The sequence below is a fragment of the Martes martes genome (genome assembly GCF_963455335.1).
Source record: "Martes martes genome assembly, chromosome: 1".
NCBI classification, from domain to species: Eukaryota; Metazoa; Chordata; class Mammalia; order Carnivora; family Mustelidae; genus Martes; species Martes martes.
Window position 1 is genome coordinate 190,426,478 of NC_137888.1, and position 27,763 is coordinate 190,454,240.

At 49.6% G+C, this 27,763-nt stretch overlaps 1 protein-coding gene across 1 annotated transcript; it reads left to right on the top strand.

The window, feature by feature from the left end:
• On the top strand, positions 1 to 27,763 carry FAM3D (FAM3 metabolism regulating signaling molecule D). Its single transcript, XM_080819374.1, has 10 exons — positions 1 to 380; positions 2,592 to 2,642; positions 4,484 to 4,591; positions 7,009 to 7,029; positions 10,368 to 10,485; positions 16,446 to 16,504; positions 19,243 to 19,293; positions 24,040 to 24,124; positions 24,806 to 24,932; positions 27,341 to 27,763. Exons 2-10 carry the CDS (start codon positions 2,630 to 2,632, stop codon positions 27,428 to 27,430), a joined length of 672 nt encoding a protein of 223 aa, XP_080675500.1. The 5' UTR covers positions 1 to 380; positions 2,592 to 2,629; the 3' UTR covers positions 27,431 to 27,763.

The window sequence follows — 27,763 nt, forward strand, 5'->3', positions numbered from 1 at the left end:
GTTCTCACAGGAACAAGTAAGAAAGAAACTTTTGGGTTTGGGTGGTTACGGAGGGAATTCTTGCCCCACCCCCACGTACCGGTCCCAAGTGCCTTTCTCCCTCCCTCCCCACCCCCAGCAGACCTGGTCCCAGAGCCCAGGACTCTGGAGCTAGAGCCTCCTGAGCACCCATGTGCTGGCAGGGTGAGCTGGCCAGGTGAGCTGGCCAGGTGAGCAGGCGGGGAGCTCAGGAGACTGGAGAGCCCTGCAGGTGCTGAGGGGACAGTCGGGGACTCAGCCAGGAGGGACATCAGACTCACCACCCTTCCCACCCCCAAGCTCTGAAGCCAGAATCCCTGCTTGGCATGGGCAGGACGGCGAGAAGCTAGCCCCCCGCCCAGGTATGTGTCTCAGCCTCTATCTCTGTCCCATCTCTCTTGTCTCTCTCTGAGTGGCACTTTTTCTCCTTCTGAGTCTGGGTAAATGCATGTCCTGAGTATTTGCTCTTCCCTCTGCTCCTTTACATGTTTTCCTCCTCTGCCCTGTCTTGTTCTTTCTCTTTGTGTCCCCTCAGCCCCTTGTCCTTTGTCTCTCCGAGTTCCATCTCCCGCCTGCTCTCTGTGAATATCAACGTGTATCTCGTTGTAACTCGTATCAACGTGTATCTCGTGTATCTCGTCACCTGTGCATCCCCAACCACCTGACCCTGTTCCCATCCTTCCATCCTGTCTGGCCCCCAGCTCTCCTGGGTCCCCACACGGATCCCATGCGGATCCCATGGAACGTCCTTCAGCATCATCTGGGGGCCTGGGCTCCCAGACTGTAGGTCAGATTCCAGGAATACTCAGAAGCATAATATACTCTTGCATCGAAAAAAAGGTGGAGGGGGTGGGGTGATCATTTGAATTTCAGGAAGTTAAAGTTCTATAAAACCTCTGTGGGCGGAGTCAGGCACGGGCTCACCTTTCTCACCCGGAAGGACCTAGACGGCAGGTCTGAGTGGGTGGGAACATTTTCATACTTATCAAAAGGAAATGTAGATTTGCCCTTGCTTTTGTTTAAATATCAGGGAGTGACCCAGGGAACTGCTTGAATGGCCTCCTGTCTCTTTTCTGGGCCCTTGGCGGTAGGGCTTAGGAGACCAAGTTTATTGAGATGGATTCTTAGGATAAAGAAGATTCTGGAGTGGGGAGGGGCAGGAAGAATCGTGGGAGCAATTCCTTGCAGTCAGAGCCACTCCAGCTGGCTGTGGGGGTTCAGAGACGTAGAACAGTTACCACCAGCCCTGCCCTCCCCTCCCCTAGGTTTCTAGAGACCCCCTGGGCGTCTTCACAGCTGCTGAATCACTGGGAACTGCCCAGCACCTGGGGGGTGACACAGGTGAAAGCTGGGGCCTGGGGCTCAAGAAGGCAGGGAACTCCAGTTTCAACTCTCCTCTGGGACAAAGGGCCCTGGCAGTGGGACCCTGTGGGGATTGGGCAGTGGAGACCTGCTCCAAATTCTGGCTGTGACCCTCACAAGCTGAATAACCCTGGGCTTAACCACGATGAGTCTTGGCTTTACTACCCTTAAAATGGGGGTGTGAGAGGACGAAAGGAGATAACTGCGTATATAGCACCTGCGCAAACTCACCCATAATGTGAGCCTTCTCGTTACTCTTCCCCTTGGCACTTTGGCAGAAATCACTCGAGCTGCTCTTTCCTGATGGTTTTGCTGGAGCCAGCTAGCTCAATGTCTCTCAGCTGGCTGGAGGGACGGAAGGATGGATGGATGGAAGGACAGAAGGATGGAAGGATGGATGGATGGATGGATGAACAGATGGAAGGATGGACGGATGGAAAGATGGACAGATGGAGGGTGGAAGGAGGGACAGATGGAGGGTGGAAGGAGGGACAGATGGAGGGTGGAAGGAGGGACAGATGGAGGGTGGAAGGAGGGACAGATGGAAGGATGGATGGATGGAAAGATGGACAGATGGAGGATGGAAGGATGGACAGATGGAGGGTGGAAGGATGGACGGATGGAGGGTGGAAGGAGGGACAGATGGAAGGACAGAAGGATGGAAGGATGGACGGATGGATGAACAGATGGAAGGATGGACGGATGGAAAGATGGACAGATGGAGGATGGAAGGATGGACAGATGGAGGGTGGAAGGATGGACGGATGGAAGGACAGAAGGATGGAAGGATGGACGGATGGATGAACAGATGGAAGGATGGACGGATGGAAAGATGGACAGATGGAGGATGGAAGGATGGACAGATGGAGGGTGGAAGGATCGACAGATGGAAGGGTGGAAGGATGGATGGATGGATGGATGGATGAATAGATGAATAAATCAATCTTCCAAGAGACAGTGGCTGGAAGACTACAACTTCCTCTACCTGCCAATCTCTGCACTCAAGAAAGACGTGTTGAATAGAATATAAAATTCTAGGGGCAAAAGTGAAGGAGAGGTGGAGGCAGAGAGTGAACAGAAGACAGATGTTGAGGAACCAAACCGAAAGGTCGGTGATCTCCTCAGTCAGAGATACTCATCCCTAATCATCTATCTTATTTGTTTTCAGACCCAAGGTGCCAGTTTCCAATTTGATTTCCTTCTCTTCACAGGCTAACGCTGACCCCAAGCTGCTCCTCACCTGGACAAGATGAGAAGATCAGGTAGGGGCCATGTTCTAAGGATTCAAAGTCTCAAGGTCTGATGCTAGTTTAGGAATCATTTTTTTCTATCAGGAATGCAGCCAGTCCCTGGACTCAGAGGTTGGTTGGCATCCCACGCTCTCAAATGTTCAGACCAGACTAACTCTAGGAGGAAAGGGGAAAAGGCAACTTGCTGCCCGTAGGCTGAAGAGCCAGAGAAGCTTTGCCATCATGGCCCCACCAGGCTGGGATCACAGGGACTGTCCCTATTTTGGAGATAACCTAATCCTGGAAGGAAGTGAGGGCTCAAGGAGGGCTGTTCTAGAATCTTCATAACATGGGGCTGGGCACAAGGATCAACCTTTGCCTTCTCATCCATGTTCTCATGCTGTACCCTCTGTACAGATAGGGATACTGAGGCACCAAGGAAGAAATGGACACAATTCATTTATATTCCCAAATAGCTGTGAGGAAGTTCAGAGCACAAGTTTTAGAGTCAATGCACTTCCCTGGGTTCAAACGCCACATCTGAGCCAAATGACCACCTCCCTGAGCCTGTTTCCTCATCTGCAAAATGGGAATGTCAGCAGCATCCAACACGTACATTTACGGTGAGGATAAACTGAGATAATGTACGTGAAAGCTGTTGACCCGCTGCCTCCAACAAAAGGCTGTATCATGTGAGCTGATGCCCAAGGAGAATTCTGGGTGCCTCCAGCCACACTGGGGCCCAGAAGATGAGGGACCCCCCACAGCCCTGAGCCATGCTCCACAGGATCCAGGGGCCTTCTCCTCCACCCCTAGTAGCCAGAGGCCAACACAATACCTCAGAGCTGAATTCAGGGCCACACGGAGGTCAGGGACAGAAGTAGAGAGTGTGGCTTGATGACGGTGGTGCCACCAGAGTCCCTGAGCTAGGAGGTGTAGTGGTACCTGCCTCTGGCCCTCATGGGAGAGTGGGGGAAGGGAGTGAAACCAGGAGCTCTGGGGGTCTATCCTGGGTGGGGGTTTGCTCCCCACTGGTGCAGAAGCAGTCAGGCTGTGAGGCCAGGGAAGCCATGTCAGCAAGGCCAGTGTATGTTCCTATAGATAGCATTGTGTGGTTATTTGTGGCAGCTTTCAGGAGGAGTGATGGGAAATGTGAGGGACCAGCCCTAGCCCCAAGCCACCTTGGAGGCTGCCTACTAGAGACAACTATCACATCGCTCCCAGAGAGCTGTGGGAGGCTGTTGAACCATGTCCACCGTATGACTGAGGCACTCCTGGCCAGAGAGGCTGAGCTTCGGCCCGAGGTCACACAGTGGCACCGGCTGTCCAGAGCACTAGCCACGGCCTTCCTGACTCCTGTGGCGGGGCTCCCTGCTCGGGCTGTCTGCTGCAGAACCTGCCTCCTGCTTTGCTGCCACACACTCAGGCCTCACCTCGGGGTGCTGGATAAGAGTGCAGATTCCCAGGCCTCACCCATCAAGAGTCTGTCTCTGGGTGGCTACGTGGAGCCCAGGAAGGTTCATTTCTAACTTTTTCTCCCAGTAGATCCACTTGGGGAAATGTGCCCACGTCACCTTGCAGCACGGTCTCACCATTTGATCACTGCATGGACTCGCACATGGTCCCACCACGCGGTCCCCTGACCTGGTCCAAGGTGTGGGCCTCAGTCTGGGGCTACAATATGGGGTCTCCTGGTGAGGTCTCGTGACATGGTCTCGCTGTGGGGATTCAGTAAGGACTCACAAGGAGCCTTGCTATGTGGCCTTGTGATTCATCCACCCATCCATTACCCACCTACCCCCATCCATCCATCTATATATCTGTCCACCCATTCATAATCTATCCATTCACGGCAGGATCTCCTTGCTCTGCAGGTGTGCTCCGACTCCTGGCCCTCATCTTTGTCCTGGTCACCACATGGATCTTTTTGCACAGCTACATCAGCTTAAACACGAAAACTATCCATCTGCCCCGCTGGCTGGGTGAGTGGGACTCACTGCTGGGGCAGGGACTATGGACTAGGACGGAGCCAAGGATAGTCCTCCCTCCATCTGTGGGTGACCTAGGAGAGAGCCAGACATGGCGGAGTTTGGGCTGCCTTTGGGACTCCAGCCTTTGTGGAAGTGGAGGCTGCCAGGAAGGCTGGAGCCCATGGGGAAACAGAGAAGTGTTCCAAGACCCTGGCCAAAACATGTGCCTGCATCAAGGGCCATTTTGGAAATGTGATTCCAAGAAAAATGGACAGAGGGAGGAAGAAAAGAAGGAAGGAAGGGAGGAGGGAAAGAAGGAAGCCAAGAGACACAAAACTGAGCATTGAGTGACATCCAACCACAGCTGCTCTTACCTCTTCCTGAAACACTCTTCACACAGATGTCCCTCTTCTCCAACTTCAGGTCTCTGCTCAAATACGACCTCCTCAGAGAGGCCTTCCCCAACAACCCCAGCTGCAGCCATGACACCTCCCTCTACTTTAGCCCCTATGTCAGCCTATTTCCTTGAGAGCTTCACCATCATCCATTATTAGGGTGTTTATTTATTTGTCTACTTGGTTGTTTTCAATCACCATCCCCTAGAATGTAACCTTCTTGAAGGCAAGGATTTTATGCTGTGTACATCCATTTCTCTAGCACTCAGTGCAGGGCAGGTGGTCAGTAAACATTTGATGAATGAAAGAAAAATGAACAGATGGATGGATGAATGATGAATGGGTGGACTGATGGAAGGTGGATGGAAGGATGGGTGAATGGATGGATATGCAGGTGGATGAATGGACAGGTGGATGGATGGATAGTGGATGGATGTGTAGATGGATGATGGATGATGGATAGATGGTTGATGAATGGGTGGATTGGTAGATGGTGGGTGGAGGGATGGATGGATGGATAGATTATGAATGGGTGGACAGATGTATAGATGGATGGATGGGGGTAGGTGGGTAATGGATGGGTGGATAGATGGGTGGATGGATGGTTGGAGGGCAGATGGGTGGCTGGCTGGATGGATGGGTAGATGGATGGATGAGTGGATGATGGATGGGTGAATGAATGATGTCTGGGTGGATGATGGATGAGTAATGGATACCAGTTGCTTACATGCATAATCTCATATAATCTACACAAATGGCCCCATGAGGTGATCCATGGTGTGGTTGTGGAGTGGACTCATACACAACCTCACAGTGTGGTTTTATGTGTAGTCTAAGAAAAGAAAAGCTCAGGGAGCTTCAGGGAGACAAAGAAATTTGCCCAAATTTCCCCTATAGAGGTCAGCAGGAATGGGAGCCCAAGTCTCCCAGGTCCAAATCCTTTCAAAGGAAGGAAGGAAAGGAAAGGGATTTATGCCTCTGCATTTATCCTCCTTGGATTTAGGGAATGACCTCCACTGACATAGTCAATAACCACTAGCAACACAGGCTAGCTCACAGCTTCACAGCAGCGAGAAGCCAGTCACCCCACAGAGGAGTCTCTGAGATCCCACACCTCGTCCACTTCTGGTCAGGCATGGCTCACACCCACATCAGGATGAATTGTATAGACCCATGCAGGCCACCATGTCCCCGGCCCCAGGGCAGTGCTTTTACAGAGATGGACTTGGCTGTGCAGACAGCCTGGGAAGAGATGGGCCCAGGTCAATGTAGGAGGCTCTGAGCAGAAGTGGAGCTCAGGGCTGTCCTCTAGAGGAGAGAGCCCCAGCCTGAAGTGAGAAAGAGGACAGGGTTTGAAAGTACACCCCAGAACTGAAGTCTGATGAATCAACACCTCCAACGAACATGGAGTGACTATTCTGTGTTATGTCCCAGGGACCCCAAAATGGGAAACATGTGGCCCCCGCTCATGGTCTGAGTCAGAAAGACAAACAGACTTAATTACAGAATATGCAAAAACAAAAGTGATGATCCAGGGTCTCGAGAAATACTTACGGTGACAGGACAGGTAACCAGTGGGAAAGTGCCATTGAAAACCATGAATGTTCGGCCACTGAAAGGGGTAATATTCATTTTCTTCAGAGGTTCCTAGCCTGGCTGCATACACCCCCCCCACCTTATTATTTAATGCACTAATATAGAAGCACATAGATTACTGTAGCACAAATTTATGTTTTAATATTTTATTATATTGATGTATAGTTGGTTTCCGTTCTAATCTATTTTATTTTATGCATTTAATAACATGCTCTGTTAGAGTAGGAAGTGCTGTGTGTGTGTGTGTGTGTGTGTGTGTGAGTGAAGGGGTGGCAGCGGTCGGTGAGGGAGGGCTCCCTGACAGGGTGGGACTTCTAGAGTTCACCTCAACATCCCCCACGGGAGAACGCTTGGCCAGGCCAATGCCACTCTCCAGCCTCCAGCAGGGGGCGCCCAAAGCACTTTCTCGCTAACCAGATTGTGTCTTCTCTCCAGCAGATTTGGACTCCAAGAAAGTTGGTGAGTATCACCCCAGCCCTGCCTTTGCCTTAGAGTGAGATTTTCCAGGGCTGCTCTTCCCAGCCCTGCAGGCCCTAGAAACATCTTGGTGTCCAGAATCTGCCCGGCTCTCTCCTCCCATGGACCCATGGTGCCTTCTGAAGCCCTCAAGTCCTGTAGCAGTAGTGGCCTCCTCTCAGCCATTCAGACTGATGGAGATGGCTCAGCTCTACCTTCCCTAGCAACCCCACCCTGCAGTCTGGATTGCCTCCCTAGTCACAGCCCCTGGCCCTGCACAGCCACCTCCCCTCTCTGACCCCCACTGAGCCAGAGCTCTGAAGATGGGTGCTGTGCTTATTATCATCGTGCAGTGACCACAGGCTTGGGTCACAGTTCCTGTTCCAGAGTACCAGGGGCCATATGGGGCACTCCAGGTGCCCCCAGAAGCATATAGAAGGGGGTGCTGATTGTCTTTTAGGGTAGAAGTGCCCACTGTGCCAAGAGAGATGGGGCAGAGTATTCTGGCCTCTGGGAGGGTTACCCCCTTCCAACAGGATGAGATCAGAGAAGGCATTAGGGAGGGAATGGCAAAGGCCTAGAGGCAGTAATGTGGGGGGCTGCAAGAGAGACCACGGCTGGAGAGTCAGGCACTGGAAAGTGGGAATGCTGAGGCCTCCAATGTTGGATACTGCAGCCGTCCAACCAGGGCTTCAGCAAAAGACCCCAGCCCCCAAAGTGTGGAGAGGGGGGAAGGGAGGGACAGTTATAATGATGATGATGATGATGATGATGATGATAGTACAGTGATGGAGGGCCGACTATGTTCTGTGTTCAGAGCGTTCCAGGCAACCCATGCAATCCTCACCACCTCGGGTAGGAGCTCTAATTGTACCCATTTTATAGGTGGGCACACTGAAGCTCAGAGAAGTGGAATCTCTTGGCCAAGGCAACACAGATGTACATAGTGGAGCAGGAGTTCAACTCCAGGCTAGCCCAGAGCCCACCCTCTCAACGCTCCTTTCAGGAGGCAACATCTCCAAGCCCCCCTTCTCCCACCCTAACATAGTAGTGACAGAAGAGGGTCGTAGTTCCAGGAACAGAATTTTGACTGAGAAGGGCATGGGGGCCCCTCTGCACTGTGGGGTTACAGAGAGCAAAGACCATATGGATAAACACCAACCATTCACCCACACCTGCAACTCCATTGACCTGAGCCTTCTGAGTCCTATTCTGGAGTAGACACAGAGCAGCACAGCAGCTCAGTACAAACACACACTCAGGCATCATCTGCTGGAGTATGACAGATCTGGGCACACAAACTGCCTCCCCCCCGCCGGCTCTCCTGGTCGACATTGCCAGTCAATCCAGCCCTGGCCCTGCGGGCCCGCAGGCAGTCTCTACCGCTTTATCATTAAGCCCCTAATAGCAGCTCCACGGACAGTTCTGAGAAGAGCTATCCGACAGCCCTGATCTAAACCAACTCCTTCATTTTATAGCTGGCAAAGGTAAAGGGAGAGATTTCTGGCAAGTGACACTGAAGATTATTCAAAAGCAGCCCACATTTCCTGACTGCCCCCCACCCCAGTGCTCTGCTTCACACCCTCAGCAACAGCACTAGGGGTTCCCAGAGGGCTTGGAGTCTCAGGGTTTGAGGCAGCTGGTGGGAGAAGCCCCCCAGCCCAAATCCAGAAAGCAAATCCCTGCCTCCCAGTGGCTGAGCCCCCTGGACGTCATCCCCTTCAGCCAGTAGCTGGACCGTGAAGGCTGGGTGGTCAGAAAATCAATTCTGGAAAAGCCTGCTTAAGCCAGCCTGTTGACATCAGGTTTATCAGACTTAGCTGCAGTTGATTAGGCTCTGGGCAAACTCTACAGTGGGGTCCAGGGCCTGGAACAATCCCTCCAGCATCGGTGAGAATGTCTGGTCTCAGGAGTTACCTGGCCTTTCCATGAGGGGACAGGGCACCAAAGGTGAGGGCCCAAGGCTCACAGGAGAGTAGGACCCCTCCCCAGCCTCATCCTCAGCCTTCATCCCCACCTTTTGGCAGGTGCTAGGCCTCCTGAGAAGGGCCCTCTTCAGAAGGTGGGGAAGGGGAGTCAGGTCCCCACGTCTCCAGCTCTTTGACTGGAGCCACCGGCCTGACACCCACTCTGCCCTTAACAGCCCCTTGTGGGAGTCTCGGCACCTGGCGCTCATTCTGGTGACAGTGTTCTGGTTTGAGCTCTGGTTATACCCATCAGGTGGGTGTATTGAATCTCGGAGCAAGAGGCAGAGAGCCTACCATAGGCATTCCACTCAGGCCTCCAGGGCCGCCCGCTTGGCTGGAGTACCGGGGCATGAGCAGGCCTCCCTCCTAGGAAGGAGCACCTTTTCCTACTCTGAGGTGCCATGGGCTTGGCACATTGGGTTGTGTCCCCCCCAGAGGGGCACTTTTCTCTGAGGCACAGAAAGGCTCCCTAGAGGCTGGCAAGATCCTCAGCACCGTGATGGCATCCTTTCTCCCAGCCTGGAGCCCAGCCCTGCCCAACCACCTATGCGATCATTCAGTGAATGCTTATTGAGTGCCTACTGTGTGCCAGGCACAGGAGTTCCCGGCACGATTTAACAAGATAATAAATGTAAAGTGCTTGCCACAGTGCTTAGCACACAGCAAGCCCCCGGCGGCTGCCAGCTTGTCTCAGGAAGCCTGGGGGTTCACTCCAAGCCCGTTCTGCCATAGCTCAGCAGGGCGCGGGGCAGGGGCTGGAGGACACACGCTGCCCGATCATGGCTTTCCCTTTGCAGGTGAACTTTCTCTAATTCCGCGTTTACCCAGCCTCCCTAATGGTACTTTCCAAACTGTCAGGTGGTGTTTAAAAAAAAAAACAAAACAAAACAAAAAAAGCAACAGCAGGCATTAATATAAATGAGAGCCTGCCGGGCTGAAAACACAGGTGACGGAGATCCCCGCTCACAAAGAGTCCGTTGTGTTTGGGGGTCCCAGATACATCTCCCGCCTCTCTCCGGTCTCCGGGGCTGGCCGTGGGAGGGCCACCGGGAGAGGACACGGGTCTGAATCAGAGCCAGGCGCTGAGCTGGAGCTAGAGCTGTCCTGGAAACCCTGAAAATAAACTCGAGGATGGTCAGACACACAGGTGTCCTGCGTCTTCGGTGGGGAGGGCTGGAGGCGCCCTGCGCATGCGTAAAGGGGCAAATCCACCCCCCACTCCCCCCGCCACCCCAGCCTCAGGCAGTCGGCAAAGGTGCCTTGGGGAGGGGGCCTCTCGCTGGGGTCCGGAGCCTGCTCCCCGGCCGCTCCCCTGCCTCCTTCCGAGCCCCTTGCCACGCTGCGACCACCAAGGTTGGTCTGTTCCCTCCACAGAGGTCGTGAGGACCAAGTGCGGCCTCAGCAAGCCCTGCCCGGACAACTTCTTTGCCTTTAAAATCAGCAGCGGAGCCGCTAACGTCGTGGGTCCCTCCATGTGCTTCGAAAACCTCGTGTAAGTTTCTTGCGTTCCCTTTCTTTTCACGGGTTCATTCGCCAATTCGAAGGCTGCAAGGGGCGGGCGTTGAGACGGGCCCACACCTTCCACTGGCTTCCTTTTCCTCGGGGTGGATGAGTCACGGATCACACTAATCCGGACAGTTTCCCCATCCGCCAGCACCTTGCTAAATGCTTTCCGGCTTCCTCTCATTCAATCCCCCAACCCTCCCGGGGTTGCAATTACCCGCTTTGCAAAGATGAGGAAATGGAGGCTCAGACGCCATTACCCAGCTGACCGGTGGCAGAGTCTGGATTTGAACTCTTGAGCTTATCTACCTGACAGCCAAGGTCCTGGGCTTCCTCTAAAGGGGAATGCCTCTGGGAGAGCTCAGAATCAAGATCCAGGCCTCAAAGTTCAGATGCAGCAGGTACGGGGGCTTTCATCCAGGTGCAGGACAAAGACTATGTACCCATTATCCAAACTAGATGGTAAAGGCTCTGGGGCACTAAGTTTATCCTACCAAAGGGGCCAGGGACTGGTGGTGTATGTATTTATGTATTTATTTTTCTTTATTTAAATTTAATTTAATTTGACATATACTGTATTATTAGTTTTTTAGGTAGAATTTAGTGATTCATCAGTAGCATGGAACACCCAGTGCTCATTACACCAAGTGCCCTCCTTCATGCCATCACCCAGTTACCCCGTCCTCCCACCCAACTCCCCTCCAGCAACCCTCAGTTGGTTTCCTATGATTAAGAGTCTCTTATGGCTTGCCTCCCTCTCTATTTTCATCTTATTTTATTTTTCCTTCCCTTCTCCATGTTCATCTGTTTTCTTAAATTCCACATATGAGTGAAATCATACGGTATTTGTCTTTGACTTATTTCACTTAGCATAATACCCTCTAGTTCCATCCACATCATCGCAAATGGCAAGATTTCATTCTTTTTAATGGCTGAGTAATATTCCATTGTATGTATATACCACATCTTTATCCATTCATCTGTCAATGGACATCTGGGCTCTTTCCATAGTTTGGCTATTGTGGACATTGCTGCTGTAAACATTCGTGTCCCTTCAAATCACTGTTTGTATCCTTTGGATAAATACCTAGTAATGAAGTTGCTGGGTCATAGTGTAGCTCTATTCTTAACTTTTTGAGGAAACTTCATGCTGTTTTTCCAGAATGGCTATCCCAGCTTTCATTCCTGCCAACAGTATAAGAGGGTTCCCCTTTCTCCACATCCTCGTCAACACCTGTTGTTTCTGGAGTTGTTAATTTTTGCCTTTCTGACCGGTGTGAGGTGGTACTTCATTATGGTATTGATTTGTATTTCCCTGATGCCCAGTGATGCTAAGTGCTTTTTCATGTGTCTATTGGCCATTTGTATGTCTTCTTTGGGAAAACGGCTCTTTATGTCTTCTTCCCATTTCTTGATTGGATTATGTGTTCTTCAGGTGTTGAGTTTGATAAGTTCTTTATGGATTTTGGATACTAGCCCTTTATCTGATAAGACATCTGCAAATATCTTCTTCCATTCTGTAGGTTGTCTTTGGTATTGTCAACTATTTCCCTTGCTGTGCAAAAGCTTTTTATTTTGATGAAATCCCAATAGTTCATTTTGCTCTTGTTTCCCTAGCCTTTGGAGATGTGTCTAGAAAGAAGTTGCTGAGGCCGACAAAAAGGTTGCTGCCTTTGCTCTCCCCTCAGACTTTGATGGATTCCTGTCTCACATTTAGGTGTTTTATCCGTTTTGAGTTTATTTTTGTGTACGATGTAAGAAAATGGTCCAGTTTCATTCTTTTGCATGTGGCCGTTCAGTTTTCCCAGCACCATTTGTTGAAGAGACTGCCTTTTTCCCATTGGACATTCTTTCCTGCTCTGTCAAGAGTAGTTGACCACAGAGTTGAGGGTCTATTTCTGGGCTCTCTATTCTGTTCCATTGATCTATGTGTCTGTTTTTGTGCCAGTACCATACTGTCTTGATGATGACAGCTTTGTAATAATGCCTGAAGTCTGGGAACTGTGATACCACTGACTTTGGTTTTATTTTTCAACATTCCTTTGGCTATTTGGGGTCTTTTCTGGTTCCATAAAAATTTTAGGATTATTTTTTTCCAGCTCTGTGAAAAATGTTGATAGTACTTTGATAGGGATTGCATTAAGTGTGTAGATAGCTCTAGGTAGCATAGACATTTTAACAATATTTGTTGTTCCAACCCATGAGTATGGAATGTTTTTCCATTTCTTTGTGTCTTCCTCTATTTCCTTCATGAGTGTTCTATAGTTTTTATAGTACAGATCCTTTTCCTCTTTCATTAGGTTTATTCCTAGGTATTTTATGATTTTGGGTGCAATTATAATTCAGATCAATTCCTTAATTTCTTTCTTCTGTCTCATTTTTAGTGTATAGAAATGCAGCTGATTGCTGTGCATTGATTTTATATCCTGCCACTTTACTGGATTCCTGTATGAGCTCTGGCAATTTTGGGGTGGAGTCCTTTGGGCTTTCCATATAGAGTATCATGTCTTCTGCAAAGAGTGAGAGTTTGACTTCTTTGCTGATTTGGATGCTTTTTATTTCTTTTTGTTGTCTGATTGCTGAGGCTAGGACTTCTAGTACTATGTTGAATAGCAGTGGTGATAGTGACATCCCTGCCGTGTTCCTGATCTTAGGGGAAAAGCTCTCAGTTTTTCCCCACTGAGAAGGATATTTGCTGTGGGTTTTTCATAGATGGCTTTTATGATATTTAGTTATGTTCCCTCTATCCCTATACTGTGAAGAGTTTTAATCAAGAAAGGATGCTGTACTTTGTCAGTTGCTTTTTCTGCATCAATTGAGAGAGTCATATGGGTCTTGTCCTTTCTTATATTCATGTGGTGTATCACATTGATTGATTTATGGGTGTTGAACCACCCTTGCAGCAAGGAATAAATCCCACCTTGTCATGGTGAATAATCCTTTTTTTTAAATTAACATATAATGTATTATTAGTCCCAGGGGTCCAGGTCTATGAATCGTCAGGCTTACACACTTCCCAGCACTCACCATAGCACATACCCTCCCCAATGTCCATAAGTGAATAATCCTTTTAAAGTACTGTTGGATCCTATTGGCTAGTATCTTGTGAGAATTTTTGTATCCATGTTCATTAGGGATGTTGATCTGTAATTTTCCTTTTGGTGGGGCCTTTGTCTGGTTTTGGTATCAAGGTAATGCTGGCCTCATAGAATGAGTTTGGAAGTTTTCCTTCCATTTCTGTTTTTTGAAACAGCTTCAGAAGAATAGGTATTAGTTCTTTACATGTTTGGTAGGATTCCCCTGGGAAGACCTCCAGCCCTGGACTCTTGTCTGTTGGGAGATTTTTAATTATTACTTCAATTTCCTTGCTGGTTATGGATCTGTTCAGGTTTTTTCTTCCTGGTTCAGTTTCAGTAGTTTATACATTTCTAGGAATACATCTGTTTCTTCCAGATTGTCTAATTTGCTGGCATATAGTTGCTCATAATATGTCCTTTAATTGTTTGTATTTCTTCAGTGTTGTTTGTGATCTCTTCTCTTTCATTCATGATTTTATTTATTTGGGTCCTTTCTCTTTTCTTTTTGATAAGTCTGGCCAGGGGTTTATGGATCTTATTAATTCTTTCAGAGAACCAGCTCCTAATTTTGTTGATTGGCTCCACTGTTCTTTTGGTTTCTATTTCATTGATTTCTCCTCTAATCTTTCTTGATTCTCTCCTGCTGCTGGGTTTAGGCTTTATTTGCTGTTCTTTCTCCAGCTCTTTTCAGTGTAAGGTTAGGTTGTGTATTTGAGACTTTTCTTGTTTCTTGAGAAAGGTTTGTATTGCTATATACGTCCCTCTTAGGACCACCTTTGCTGCATCGCAACAGCTTTGAATAGTTGTGTTTTCATTTTCATTCCTTTCCATGAATTTTTTGAATTTTTAATTTCCTGGTTGACCCATTCATTCTTTGCTAAGATGCTCTTTTAACCTCCATGTATCTGTGTTCCTTTCAAATTTCCTCTTGTGATTTGAGTTCTAGCTTCAGAGCATTGTGGTCTGAAAATATGCAGGGAATAATCCCAATCTTTTGGTACCAGTTGAGACCAGATTTGTCACCCAGGATGTGGTCTATTCTGGATAATGTTCCATGTGCACTAGAGAAGAATGTGTATTCTGTTGCTTTAGGATGGAATGTTCTGAATGTATCTGTGAAGTCCATCTGGTCCAGTGTGTCATTTAAAGCCCTTGTTTCCTTGTTGATCTTCTGCTTAGATGATCTGTCCATTTCAGTGAGAGGGATATTAAAGTCCCCTACTATTAATATATTATTATCAATGTTTCTTTAATTTTGTTATTAATTGGTTCATATAATTGGCTGCCCCCATATTAGGGGCATAAATATTAACAGTTGTTAATTCTTGTTGGCTAGGCCCTTTAATTATGGTATAGTGTCCTTCCTCATCTCTTTTTATAGTCTTTGGTTTAAAATCTAATTGGTCTGATATAAGGATTGCCAACCCAGCTTTCTTTTGAGGTTCATTAGCATGATAAATAGTTCTCCACCCCCTCAATTTCAACCTGGAAGTGTCTTTGGGTCTAAAATGAGTCTCTTGTAGACAGCATATCAATGGATCATGCTTTTTTAGCTAATCTGATACCCTTTGTCTTTTGATTGGGGCATTTAGCCCATTTACATTCAGAGTAACTATTGTAAGATGTGAATTTTGTGCCATTGTATTATAACCTGTAAAGTCACTGTTTCTGTATATTGTCTCTGTTGCTTTCTGGTCTGTGTTACTTTTGGGTTCTTTCTTTGCTTAAAGGATCCTCTTTTGTATTTCCTATAGGGCTGGTTTAGTGGTCACAAATTCTTTTAGTTTCTGTCTATCCTAAAAGCTGTTTATCTCTCCTTCTATTCTGAACGACAGCCTTGCTGGGATCAAGTACCACATCAGGCTCCCTGCTCTGCAGAGAGTCTGCTTTTCTCTCTGTGCCTCCTCCCACTTGTTCTCTCGCTCTCTTTCCCTCTCTTTTTCTCTTTCTCTCTCTCTCTCAAATTAATAAGTGAAATCTTTTTTAAAAAACAGGGATTTTGAACCTAACTCCAATTCGAGCAAAAGAAGGAACTTAGTGATTCCCATATACAAAATGCAGAGATAACAGGCTTCAGGACCAGCTGGATCCAGGGGGTTTAAACCATGTCATCAGGGGTCCCTCTCACACCATCTTTAGCTCTGTTCTCTTCTGTCAGATACTGTTTTCTCAACATGAAAATGGGTTGGTTCCTGTGAAGGAGGGAGGCCACTAGCTGGTTGACAGAGCAACCCAGGCTGGCACCCCACTGGGAAGAGAACTTTCCCATCCAAACTATCCCTATAAAAGTCACAAGACTGAATTTCACTGGTTGGCCTGGGTCACATGACCATACCTGGCTCAGTTACTGTGGGCAGGGACACAGGGTATTCTGCTCATCCGGTCCTGGAAGACTGAGGTCAGCCCTGAGAACTACCTAATCTGAGAGTAAAGAAAGATAGTTTTCCTGAGAAATACCAGAAAATCGGGCTGTGGATGCTGGGCAGGCAAGAACACAGCTGGTCTCCACACAGAAATCTCAGCCTCTGCAGGATGGCAGCAGCACTCTGGGTTCTGCCTTCTTCCCAGCAACCAGGCCTCACTGCCTGGGGGAGGTGGGCTGGTCCCACCTCCAACACCTCAGAGCCCCAGGCAGGGACCTTCCCTCTTTTCCAAGCAGACTGTTCTCGTCCAAACATGCCATGAGTATTCCTCAGAGAATCCAGCCCACCGCTCGTTTCCAGGAGAAAACAGATGGCCCAAATTATTCTGTGTTTCCTAATGCTTCTGCATAGCGCCATGTGGGCCCCCTCAGAGTTCCAGAGTCACAAAAGCAGAGTGTTCGTTCCACACTGGGGACCAACAGTTGTATTTTGTTTTTCTTCTTATTCAGGATCATGAGTCCTGTGAAAAACAACGTGGGCAGAGGCCTGAACTTTGCCCTGGTGAACGGTGAGCTGCAGATCCACCCCCCAGACAGCCCCCACCATGCTCTTAGTACTGAGGGCCAAGAGGTATGGGGAGGTAGTTAACATTCATTCAGCCAACAGCAGCTCAGCTCCTACCACATGCCTGGGGCCGTCCTGGGGAAGCTTGTGGGGCAGGGGGTCTGAAAGACCTGGTCCTACCCACCAGAGTCCTGACCAGGCTTCTGCCATGTGCAGCTATCCCAGGAGGATATGCTTCTCCTGTGAAGCATGACCCCATCCTCAAGGCCACGCAGCCTAAACCAACACAAGTGAAACCATGGGGGACAACCCCTAACAGTGTGAGGTGATGAACTGATTACATACCTCATTCAGTCATTCAACAGTATTGACAGCAGGTACTGTGGGCCAGGCCCTGTATAGAGAGCACTGGGTCGGGGGGGTCAGCCATGAACAAGGAGGACCAGCCCTAGCCTCACACTCCCTGGGGTACCCACGAAGTTAACCACCAATCCAGTGGGGTGGGCATCTGTGAAGGAGAAGGAAGCACAGCCCTGAGAACCGGGACACAGGGTGGGGAAGGGGGTCATCAGGGGAGGCTTCCAGAGGGAAGTGCTGGTCAGCTGAGGCCTAACGGAGAGTATGGGTTGGCCAGAAAAATGTAGGGGAGACTCCTTTAAGGCTGGGGCAGCACTGTACAGGGAGCAGAGAAGGAAGGAATTGGGAGAGGGGTTGGGGGCCACATGGGGTCTCTCTGGACACATCAGAAAAGGAGGGATGACAGGTACAGCTGGGGCAGGGGGCAGGCAGGATGACAGAGTGAGGGGCTAAGTATCCTGCTAAGAAGTGTGGGCTTAAAGTAGAGGACAACAGGGAGCCTCGGATAGGCTTGGAGCAGGGTGTGAGGGCCCAACCCTGCATTCCAGAAACTTCCTTCCAGCTTGGAGTAGGGAGGCTGGAGGCAGGGAGATGGTGGGAGAAGGCCCTCAGCCTTACTACCCTGCATCTCTCGCAGGGAGCACCAGCAGGCCAAGCCTGAAACAGGGACACATTTCGGGAGGGGTGGGTTTACAGGGACAGGGTAAGGACCACGTGCTCTGCCCTAGCCAATACCCTCCTCTCTGCCCTTGGAGAGGCATGGATGAGACGGAGAGCAAAGGCCGGTTCCCTGAATCTAAGAGCCACTTCCTGGGACAAAGGGCAGGTGAACAAAGGGCACAGCAGACGGTCAGAAAGGAGAAGGTCAAGCTTGTGTGCGGCATGACCATGTGAACACGCTTAAGGAAGTGACCGGGTTTAGATTGGTTGCTCCTACAGGAGCCATCTCCCTTCTGCCAAGAATCCTGCTGAGTCTGGAGAAAGGTCAAAGCCTAGAGCAAAAATGGAGCCTTCCCCAAAGCAAGAGGTCAGAAGGCACGCCCTGCTCCAAGCCTGTCTGGGGCTCCCTATTGTCCTTCGAATAGTCTCCCATGAGACAGGCTCAGACTAGGGCCTCCTGCTCTTCCCGTCATTAAGTGCAAAGACAAAAACAAGCATCAGTAGCACCAAGAGCTGACGCTTATCGAGCCGTTGCTGTGTGCTGTTTCATTCAACCTCCTCCCCATGCTACAGTGGAGTTGTATGCCTGTGTTCCAGGTAAGAAAATGAAGGCTCAGAGAGGTTGGGCAACTTGCCCAAGGTTACACAGCCAATAGAATCATCTAGATTTGAACCTGGATCTGAATGACTCAGGTCAAATTGCTCAGCTGAACTAACTTCCCTAGACTAAAAACCTCTGGAAGTGCATGCTAGCTGTGGAGATGTCCAGTGGATCACTCTCAGGGCCTCTGGTTCTCATCTATATAATAAGCCAACAAGGATTGCTTAAGATTGGTGGTTCTCAGTCTTTTAGGGAGCAGAAATTCTATACCTCATCCCCCTAATTCTAGAAAAATGCACAAATGAACATGATCAGTCTCCTGTGTACATCGACCACTCCCTTCCAAGGACCGTACAGTGGTGGCTTTGAGAATCCAGGAAGGGCTGTAGTGTAAACCCTCCACCGACCCAGCAGAAGAGCCTCCACTACCCAGGTCCCTGTCCCTACCCTCTTCAGGGATCCACAAACTGGCCTGGGGGGAAGGGTCCCGTGGTCAAACTGTAGAGCTGCCATCCCCTCTGCAACACCCCCATCTAGTGGCAGAAATTGAGAACTGCGACTCCCCCTAAACACCTGGTTCCCTGTAGGACTCCTTTCGAAAAATACACAAAAGCAATTCAGATGACTGGACTCTGAGCTTTGACTACATTCAGCCCACTGCAAAACCCTTTGCCTTCATGAACCAGAGGATTCAGATGTCCTATTTAGGAAGAGTTAATGATAACGATTTCAGTTATTTTTACTACTGTTTTCCAGCTAAAATTTGTCTTGTATGTTTACTACCTAGTTTAAATCCCATAGATCCCATAACCCATTGTTCAGATGCAGCAGTTGATGTCCAAATACTAAGAGGTGCATTAGGAAGTGGCAAGGCAGAACACAGCCCCAAATGGGTTGGATACTATTCGATTCCAGAGATCCTTCACCATCATGTCCTTGTACCTCTCAGATCAGCCCAGAAGTTCCTGGGCCCCTACTCAGTCCTGCATGCTTTCTATGGGAGCTGACTTGACTCCATTATTATTCCATTTTTAGATCTTAGACTAAAAAGTAGCCATTTTCTGCAAAACGATAGGCAGGATGATCTATTGCAGGAAATCACAATTTTGCTCTCTCATCTGCAGGAACCACAGGAGTGGTGCTGACACAGAAATGTTTTGACATGTACTCTGGAGGTAAGCACCTCTATTGGCACTGAGGTCCCAGGGTGGGCTGAGCTCCTCAGCTCTCTTCTCCCGAGGAGACGACCAGAGAGAAAGCATGTTAGGGGTGGAGGACCATCCTGCTGTCTTTGAAACTTCTTTCTACTGTCTTAGTTGGGCTCTCCTGGGTGCAGATCCCAAGACCAGGAGTCAAGTGCAATAGTTCATTTGGGAGGAGGTGATGTCAGGAAATGCCAGCAGGAAGTGATAAAGAGAGGGGGGAGACAGCTAGAACAGTGTGTTACCAGGCTGAACGCTGCAGGCAGTTGGAACTCGAGAGCTAGTGTCAAATACATGCCTGAGAGAAATCTCAGAGAGGCAAGGGAGCTGGGGCTCTAATTCCCTTAATTTGTTGGCACTTTCCACATTTCTGGCCTGCCCCAGGGCATGGAAGAAGATCTGGAGGTCAGAGAGGACCTTGAGGCAAAGAAACGCTGGTGTTGGCAGTTGGAGGCCAAGCAGGTGTACACTCAAGTGTTAAGGACAAGGATACACAGCCCAGTTTGCTCTGCTAGGTAAAGGTATTTTTTTTTTTAAGGCCACAGGGGTCTCTCTTGGGCCTAAGGACAGAACAAGGCCTCCCAAGGCCCAGAAAGGATCACTTAGAGGCTCCAAGCTCTCTGCATCTTGCTGCTCTGTCTGCACAGGAGTGCTTTCTGAGCTCTCTGGACAGGTGACCACTCCACTGTCCTCACGGCCCTTAGCACAGCCTGTGGACAGGACTCTGACCTCCCTGGGCTGGCTGTTCCCACCAGCACCTTCCTCACCCCTCAGGCTGCCTGGTGAACCTGTGCTGGGGGCAGGAGTCTCACCCAACAATCCTGACATCTTCTAAAACACCGTGGAATCCATCCCAAACCCAATAGGCCACCCACTGCCAGCTGGTAGCCCACCCCCCTCCCTCTGACCCGAAACCCTCAACAAGGAGTGAAGCAACAGCAGGGCGGCCCCTGGTAGGCAGCAGGCGTCTTGATCCAACAATGATGGGTTTCCATCAGGACAGCTGAACTGAGCCCAGCCCCCTTCTCAGAGTTCAGTTCGGCTCGGTCTCCCTCCCCTGGGCCTGGGAGCTCAGGGCCAGCTCTGGGCTCAGGCTTCACTACCTTCCTGTGCCCACCTAAACACACGAGCCCCAGAGGGGACAAAGCCAGGCAGCAAGAAAGCAAGAAGCCCTCTTGGCTTTGCAAACAAAGTAGGGGCTGAAAGGTGGGCCATGGGAATCAGGTGCCCAGCAGTCACAGCAGGGAATATTGGGAAGGGGATCCGCTGCACCGCACATGGAGACAGCAGCTGGCCCCCTGACCCCTGGTCCCCTGGGTCCCCTGAGGGTCAGCCCCCTGCTGAGTCCCAGCTCATGGGTAGGGTCTGCAGGGCCCGAGGTTGTGCTAGCTGACAGCCTGCCTTAGGGCGCATGCAGGCTTCTTCCAGGCATGGCCCGATATGGCAGAAGCTGCAGACCCGGACCGAGGCATGGCCAGGGCCTGGCAGGGGCTGGAGGGGAGGGAGGGGAGGACAGAGCTTAGATGGGCAGGACAGAGCTGGAAATGGGTGAGGAGATGGTGGGTCAGGGGTGGCTCAGGGCCAGGTTTATCGAAAAGCTCCAGTCTCTGGAATCAAAGACTTCAGGCTGGGGCAGGTGACCCCTTGTGAACTTCAGTTTTGTCATATGTAAAATAGAGGTAAATCACAGTGTCCCTTCAGGAGACGGAACAAGGAGATTGGGTGGGAACTGACACCAATCAGTGGGAGGGGCCTGGGGTGCATACAGCCTCCTCCCCTCCCTCCACTCCCTCCCCTCTCTCCACTCCCTCCCCTCCCTCCACTCCCTCCCCGCCCTCCATCCACATGACTCAGAAGTAAGGTCATTGTCAGAATGAAAAGGGTAAAAAATAATTTATTTTTATTTAAATTCAATTAACATCTAGTGTGTTACTAGTTTCAGAGGTAGAGTTCAGTGATTCATCAGTCTTATATAACACCCAGTGCTCATTACACCATGGGCCCTCCTTAATGCCCACCACCCAGTTACCCCCATCCTCCCACCCACCTCCCCTCCAGCAGCACTCAGTTTGCTTCCTACAGTTAAGATCTCTTATAATTTGTCTTCCTCTCTGATTTCATTGTTTTATTTTTTCCTCCCTTCCCCTATGATTCTGTTTTGTTTCTTATATTCCACGTACGAGTGAGATCATATGATAGTTGTCGTTCTCTGACTTATTTCAGTTAGAAGAATACCCTCTAGATCCATTCACATCATTGCAAATGGCAAGATTTCACTTTTTTTAAAGATTCTATTTATTTATTTGACAGACAGGGATCATAAGTAGTCTGAGAGAGCAGGGAGGAAGCTGGCTCCCTGTTGAGCAGAGAGCCCGATGGGGGACTCGATCCCAGGACCCTGAGATCATGACCTGAGCTGAAGGCAGAGGCTTAACCCACTGAGCCACCTGGGTGCCCCAAGATTTCATTTTTTGATGGCTGAGTAATATTCCATTATTATATGTACACACACACTTACACACACACCATATCATCTTTATCCATTCATCAATGGACATCTGGGCTTTTTCCAAAATTTGGCTACTGTGGACATTGCTGCTATGAACATTGGGGTGCATGTGCCCCTTCACTATATCTGTATCTTTGGGGTAAATACCAGTAGTGCAGTTGCTGGGTTGTAGGGTAGTTCTATTTTCAACTTTTTGAGGAACCTCCATACTGTTTTCTAGAGTGTCTGCACCAGCTTGCATTCCCACCAACAGTGTAGGAGGGTGCCCCTTTTTCCTGTTCTTTCCAACACCTGTTGGTTCCTGAGTTGTTAATTTTAGCTATTCTGACTGGTGTGAAGTGGTATCTCACTGTAGTTTTGATTTGTATTTCCCTGATGGCAAGGGATGTGGAGCATTTTTTCATGTCTCTTGGTCATTTGGATGTCTTCTTTGCAGAAATGTGTTTGCATCTTCTGCCCATTTCTTGATTGGATTGTGTGTTCTTTGGGTGTTGAGTTTGATAAGTTCTTTATAGATTTTGAATGCTAGCCCTTTATCTGATAAGACACTTGGAAATATCTTCTCCCATTCTATAGGTTGTCAAAAAGGGTAAAAAATGATTTAAAAGAAACTAAATTTTATATTGTTCTATTATGAATGTGGATATAAGGATGTAACCATGGCTGATGGGGACCCAAAAACAGAAGCATTTGAGGACAAGTTGCCCCTTCCCACAAGAGATAAAAGAAGTCAATGACTTCTTTAAGTGAGAGGATAATTAACAGAAGGCACTTTTTTTTTTTCCCTAAACATTACTGTCCATCCCAGACAATAACAGATCTTGATATCTAGAACTAAGGGCTCCAACAAATTTTCGGAGTTCCCTCTTTTGTCTCAAGATATCAAGGGCCATTTCACTAACAGAGCCACTGTGGTCACGGACTACAGGCCTCTGTGTTACTGAGCTGGCTGGCAGCTGGCCTTGCTTTCAGAATTTGTTTCTTCCCCTAAGTCCAAGGGATCCCCGGGGAATACTAAGAACTGGCTCAACTTCACGGGCATGGGCCTGTGAGTAGGGCAGCCATGCAGCCCTTTGCTTAGAACAAACTTAGGTTTGGTTTGATGCTCTGCCTTCACCGCCTTGAAATTCTTAATTTTTTAACAAAAGGATCCACATTTTGATTTGCACTGGGGCCCCAAAATTATGTTGCTATCCTGCTGATAATTACAGTTCCACTATAGTGCATTTTCTATATGCCCAGAGTCATCATCACATTCGCTGCTTACAAAAATGCTGTGGGTGGGGCTATGAATCATCCTCATGTGACAGATGTAGCCCCTACTTCTCCCACTAAGCAAGTCTTGCCTATACTTCCTCAAGTATGGGCTTCCTGTTCAAGAGCCACACACATACATAAATTACACCATATCCAGAGTACTATCTGAATTACTAGTATTTTGTTTTGAATCAGTTCACTTCTTTTAACCTAAATATATCTTAAGAGATATATTTACATTTATATTTATATATCTATCCTGCCCTAAGTTACCAGTTTTAATGTAGGAAAGGTGACTATAAAAATAAGCACAACGGAAACAAATCCATGTCCTTGAAGGAAGCTGGGTGCCAGTGCCTCCCCCCCCAACCAGGTGCTGCACCTAGGCCTGCTCTCTGGTAAGTGCGGAGATTTTGCAAGTGCATGGAGGTATTAAAGATGCAAAAGGAGGCTTTCTGCTTGGTCTAAGCTGGAGAACTGAAGGACACAGATGTTCTGTCTCAGTGACCTGAGTTGTCTGTGGAGCAGTGGGTTTATCTGTCCTCTAAATTCAGCACAGACAAGTTAGGTTCTTAACCAGCAAAGAAGGAGGTGGTAGGGGGTATACAGAAAGCTCAGAGTTCCTGGGCGATGACTGCGCTCCATTCCTTAGGTACAGGTCCCCAAGGGCCTTTAGAACAATGCCTCTCACTCCTGGCTGCTCGTCAGGATCGCCTGTGGAACTTTCGAATTCCAGAGTCCACCCCTGATCACCTGAATGAGGGTACCCTTGCTCCAGGCACTTTGCTCTCCCCTGGACAAGGGCTACAGGGAGCTTCACCCAAGGTGTCCCCTCCCACTGGCCCTGAGCTTCAGATGGAGCTCGGTGTGAACCTGCCCCTGGCACTCATGGATCTTCAGGGCAGAAGCAGAGAATGAGAATGAGCAGCACCCCACTTTCCTTTCTCCCGCAGATGTTACGCTCCTGGTAAAGTTCCTTAAAGAAATCCCAGAGGGCTCACTGGTGCTAGCGGCCTCCTATGATGACCCAGGAACCAAGTAAGTGGGAACCTCCACCTGGCCAGCTATGGGTTGAAGTGACCCAAATGCTTCCAAGTCCTAAGTGTCTTTTCTCCACTCCTCCTCTGGCTCTGTCTTCTGGCAGCTTCTCCTAGGAAACTAACCAGACCAGTGCACAAAGACGTGTTTCCCCATCACAGCCTCAGTTTCAGCATTGGAAAACTGGATGCACTGGCTGTGTCCAATAGAGACCAAGTAGTTACAGAAATTATGACACATGTTGATATGACATTATATGTGCATAGAAGAGGACCCTCATCAAAAATGATGAAGTAAAAAATTTAAGGATGTGGAACAATGCTCACCCTTTAGTATTAAGGGGAAAAAAACAGATTATAAATGCCTTGGTATGACCCCCCTCCCAGGGCATTGGGGAAAAAAGACATTAAGGAAATGCACATGAAAGTGTTACAATGATTATGTCAAGTGGGGTGAGACTGTAATTTTTAGTTCCTCTGTGATGGTCCATATTTTCCAGATAAACATGTATATTTGTAAACAGATGCAAAACCGTACTCAGAGCCACTCGGCCCTATTCCCCCTGAATGCAGCTCTGCCCAGCGTGGCGGCTGCACCCAGCGGGCAGAGGTGAGACCAAGTGCTTGAGAAACTGCCCTTCTCCCACCCCTCCACCTCACTGTCCTTTCTGGTCCTTTGCAGAATGAATGATGAGACCAGGAAGCTCCTCACCAACTTGGGCAGTTCCTATGCAAAGCAGCTGGGATTCAGAGATAGCTGGGTCTTCTTAGGGGCCAAAGACATCAGGGATAAAAGCCCTTTTGAGCAGGTGAGTTCCCAGTGGCCTCTTCATCCCAGTGAGGCAGGTGGGGGTAAGGTGCCAAGGATGGATGGACAAGGACTGGGGTGGCTGGGGAGGACACTGTGGGGACCTCAGAGGTCAGGGTGGCCCAACTAGCTAATCCCCTAGCAGAAAGTGGACTTGACCATTTTGCAAGGAGCTGGGTCCTCTATAAATGCATAAGTACCAGAAAGGAGAAGGAAAAGGAGAAAAGAAGGATGAGGGAAGTGAGGGATGGGAAAAAGAGAAGGGAATGTAGGGATGAAGCCTGCATGATGGGCAGAGCAGAGGGCAGGACGTCTGGTTTCTGGTCCTAATGGAAACCTAAGCCCAGCCCCTTCTGTCTCTCCACTCCCCAGCCCCAGGCCTCAGGCCTCCCCACCAGAAGGGAGAGGTTTAGACCAGGGAAGCTGTCCCCTTCTAAGCTTCCTGTAGAGAGGATAAATTTACATCAAGAGGAGGACAGCGGGAGCACCTGGGTGGCTCACTCTTTGGGCATCTGCCTTCTGCTCAGGTCATGATCCCAGGGTCCTGGGATCAAGCCCCGCAATGGGCTCCCTGCTCAGCGGGAAGCCTGCTTCTCCCTCTCCCACTACCCCTGCTTGTGTTCCCTCTCTTGTCTCTGTCAAATACGTAAATACTGTCTTTTTAAAAAGGAGGACACAGGAGAACCTGCCTGAGTCCACGGGAGGGGTCAGGCATGGTCCATGACTTGTGGCCCCACAGCTACCACCCAGGACCCAAGCAGAGTCTGGAGTCTCAGTGGTGCTCAGGGGAGGAAAGGGGAGTCCATGAAGGGGTTGGAGCCTCCAGGGAAATGCTGTACCTTCTCTCCCTGTCCCCCATCTGTGCATCCCCACTCAGAGCACTTCCCAAATGTGGGAGAACTAGCCAGATCTTCCGGGGCCTGAGGTAGCCTGCAGTCTGGTGGTGAAAATGTTCAGCGCTGCCCAGATCCCAAGGCAGGCAGCTAAGGGTCGATGACTCAGACACATCATAGGACTACTGAGGAGACTGGACCACAGTGGGGAGCCATGGAGGGCTTAAGCAGAGAAGAGCGTTTGGAGAAACACTAGCATTCAGCCAGCACTGGCTGTGTGCAGGCTTGGCTGAGCAGGTTACCTGCAGCGCCGCCTTTAATTCTGCAATGAAGCAGATACAATTCTCCTCCACCCTGCCATTGAGGGTCCGGAGCAGAGCAGAGGTTTTAGCGCGCTTGTCTGGACCTAATGCGGATATAGCTCTCATCCAGGCTGCCAGCCTCCACCGGAGGTTCCCATGCCCATGCTCTCAGCACAGCCTCCCTGGCTGAGCACAGGGAGGAGGCCCAGGCAGTAGTCAGACCAGAGGCACAGCAGCCTGCAGGGGAGGGGCTGAGGGAGGCAGGGGAGGGACAGCGTCAAGACTCCGGACTCCGGGTGGGGGAACCATGATGGGCTACAAGGGATTTTGCCTTGTCTGGAAGATGCTGGCCTGGTTAGTATGTGTGAGTTTCTAAGATAATGAACTCAGGTCGTTAGAAATTACTTTTTTAAAATGATTATACAAAGTAGCTTGTACTGGAGGAGACAAGGAGGGAGCCCTCTGGTTATAGCCTCTGGGTGAAGAACACGGGGGAGGGGTGGAGGATGGAAGATAGACCCATCACCCGGAGGACACTGGGGACCACGATGTGATGGAAAACATTAAGTCCTTGTTCCCATACATGGGGCTCTGGGTTTTAGAGATGCAGCATCTAGAATTTCTTTTATCCCTAAGGGTTAGCTACAGTTATTCCACTGGTAGGTTTTGCTATTTACATTTTTTTCCTCCAAAAACTAAGCGTAGGCACTTTAAACACAATCTTAACTGATTTTATTCTCTCTATATTTATTATTAATACTAACATTACACAGTGGTTCTGCCCCTGGGGTAACTTTGGCCCTCTATGCCTCAGGTTCCCCACCTGCAGAATGGAATGGTCATGGTATGGACCTTCTTAGGGCTCTTGTAAGGAATAAATACATAAGGCACTTTGCACCTGGCATAGAGCAAGTGCTCTTTTCATTGTGGTGGTGGTTTGGGGGTGTCCTAGAGAGGCTGTGAGAATTTGGCAGAGGAGCTAATACTCTGCATGCCTGCCCCCAGTGCTTGGTACCCTCCTCCCCAGGGCATGACAGGTAAGGACTGAGCTCTGACCTCCTCTGTAAAACCTTGGGCATGTTGCCGTCCCTCTGTGCCCCAGTTTCCCCACCTGTGAAATGGGCTGGTCCTATCCGACCCCACCACCTCCCCTTGGGGTGAAACCAGGGTGAAGTGAGTGAAGGCAGGAGGTCTTAAAGCGCAGTGAAAACTCAGGTGTAAATCTTGAACAGCCTCCCCCGTGGTCCACATTTCTCCTCTCTCTCTCTCTCTAGTTCTTAAAGAACAACCCAGACACCAACAAATACGAGGGCTGGCCGGAGCTGCTGGAGCTGGAGGGCTGTGTTCCCCAAAAGGTATCTTAGGGCAGCTGCAGGACTGAAGAAGCCCCCTCGCTGTCCTAGAGTCAGCGCCAGCTGCGGCTGCAAGAAGGAAGCCAGGTGGCCTGTGGAAAGTTGCCCTGGGGGGAAGGGGGTCCGTGCCCTCTGCACACCTCCCCTCTTCGGAAGCAGCACCCTCCCAGGGGCTACGGCGGCCCAGCCGAGATGGCCAGCCATCAGGGGTCTTTCCAGAGCCCCTCTGCAGGAAGAAGGAATGGTGCGCTTTCCCTCAAGATGGCCAGCGGTCACTCCCAAGGAAGGACAGACTGCCCGTACCTGCGGCCCACCATTAAATTTTATTTTTGCTGATTTTGACTG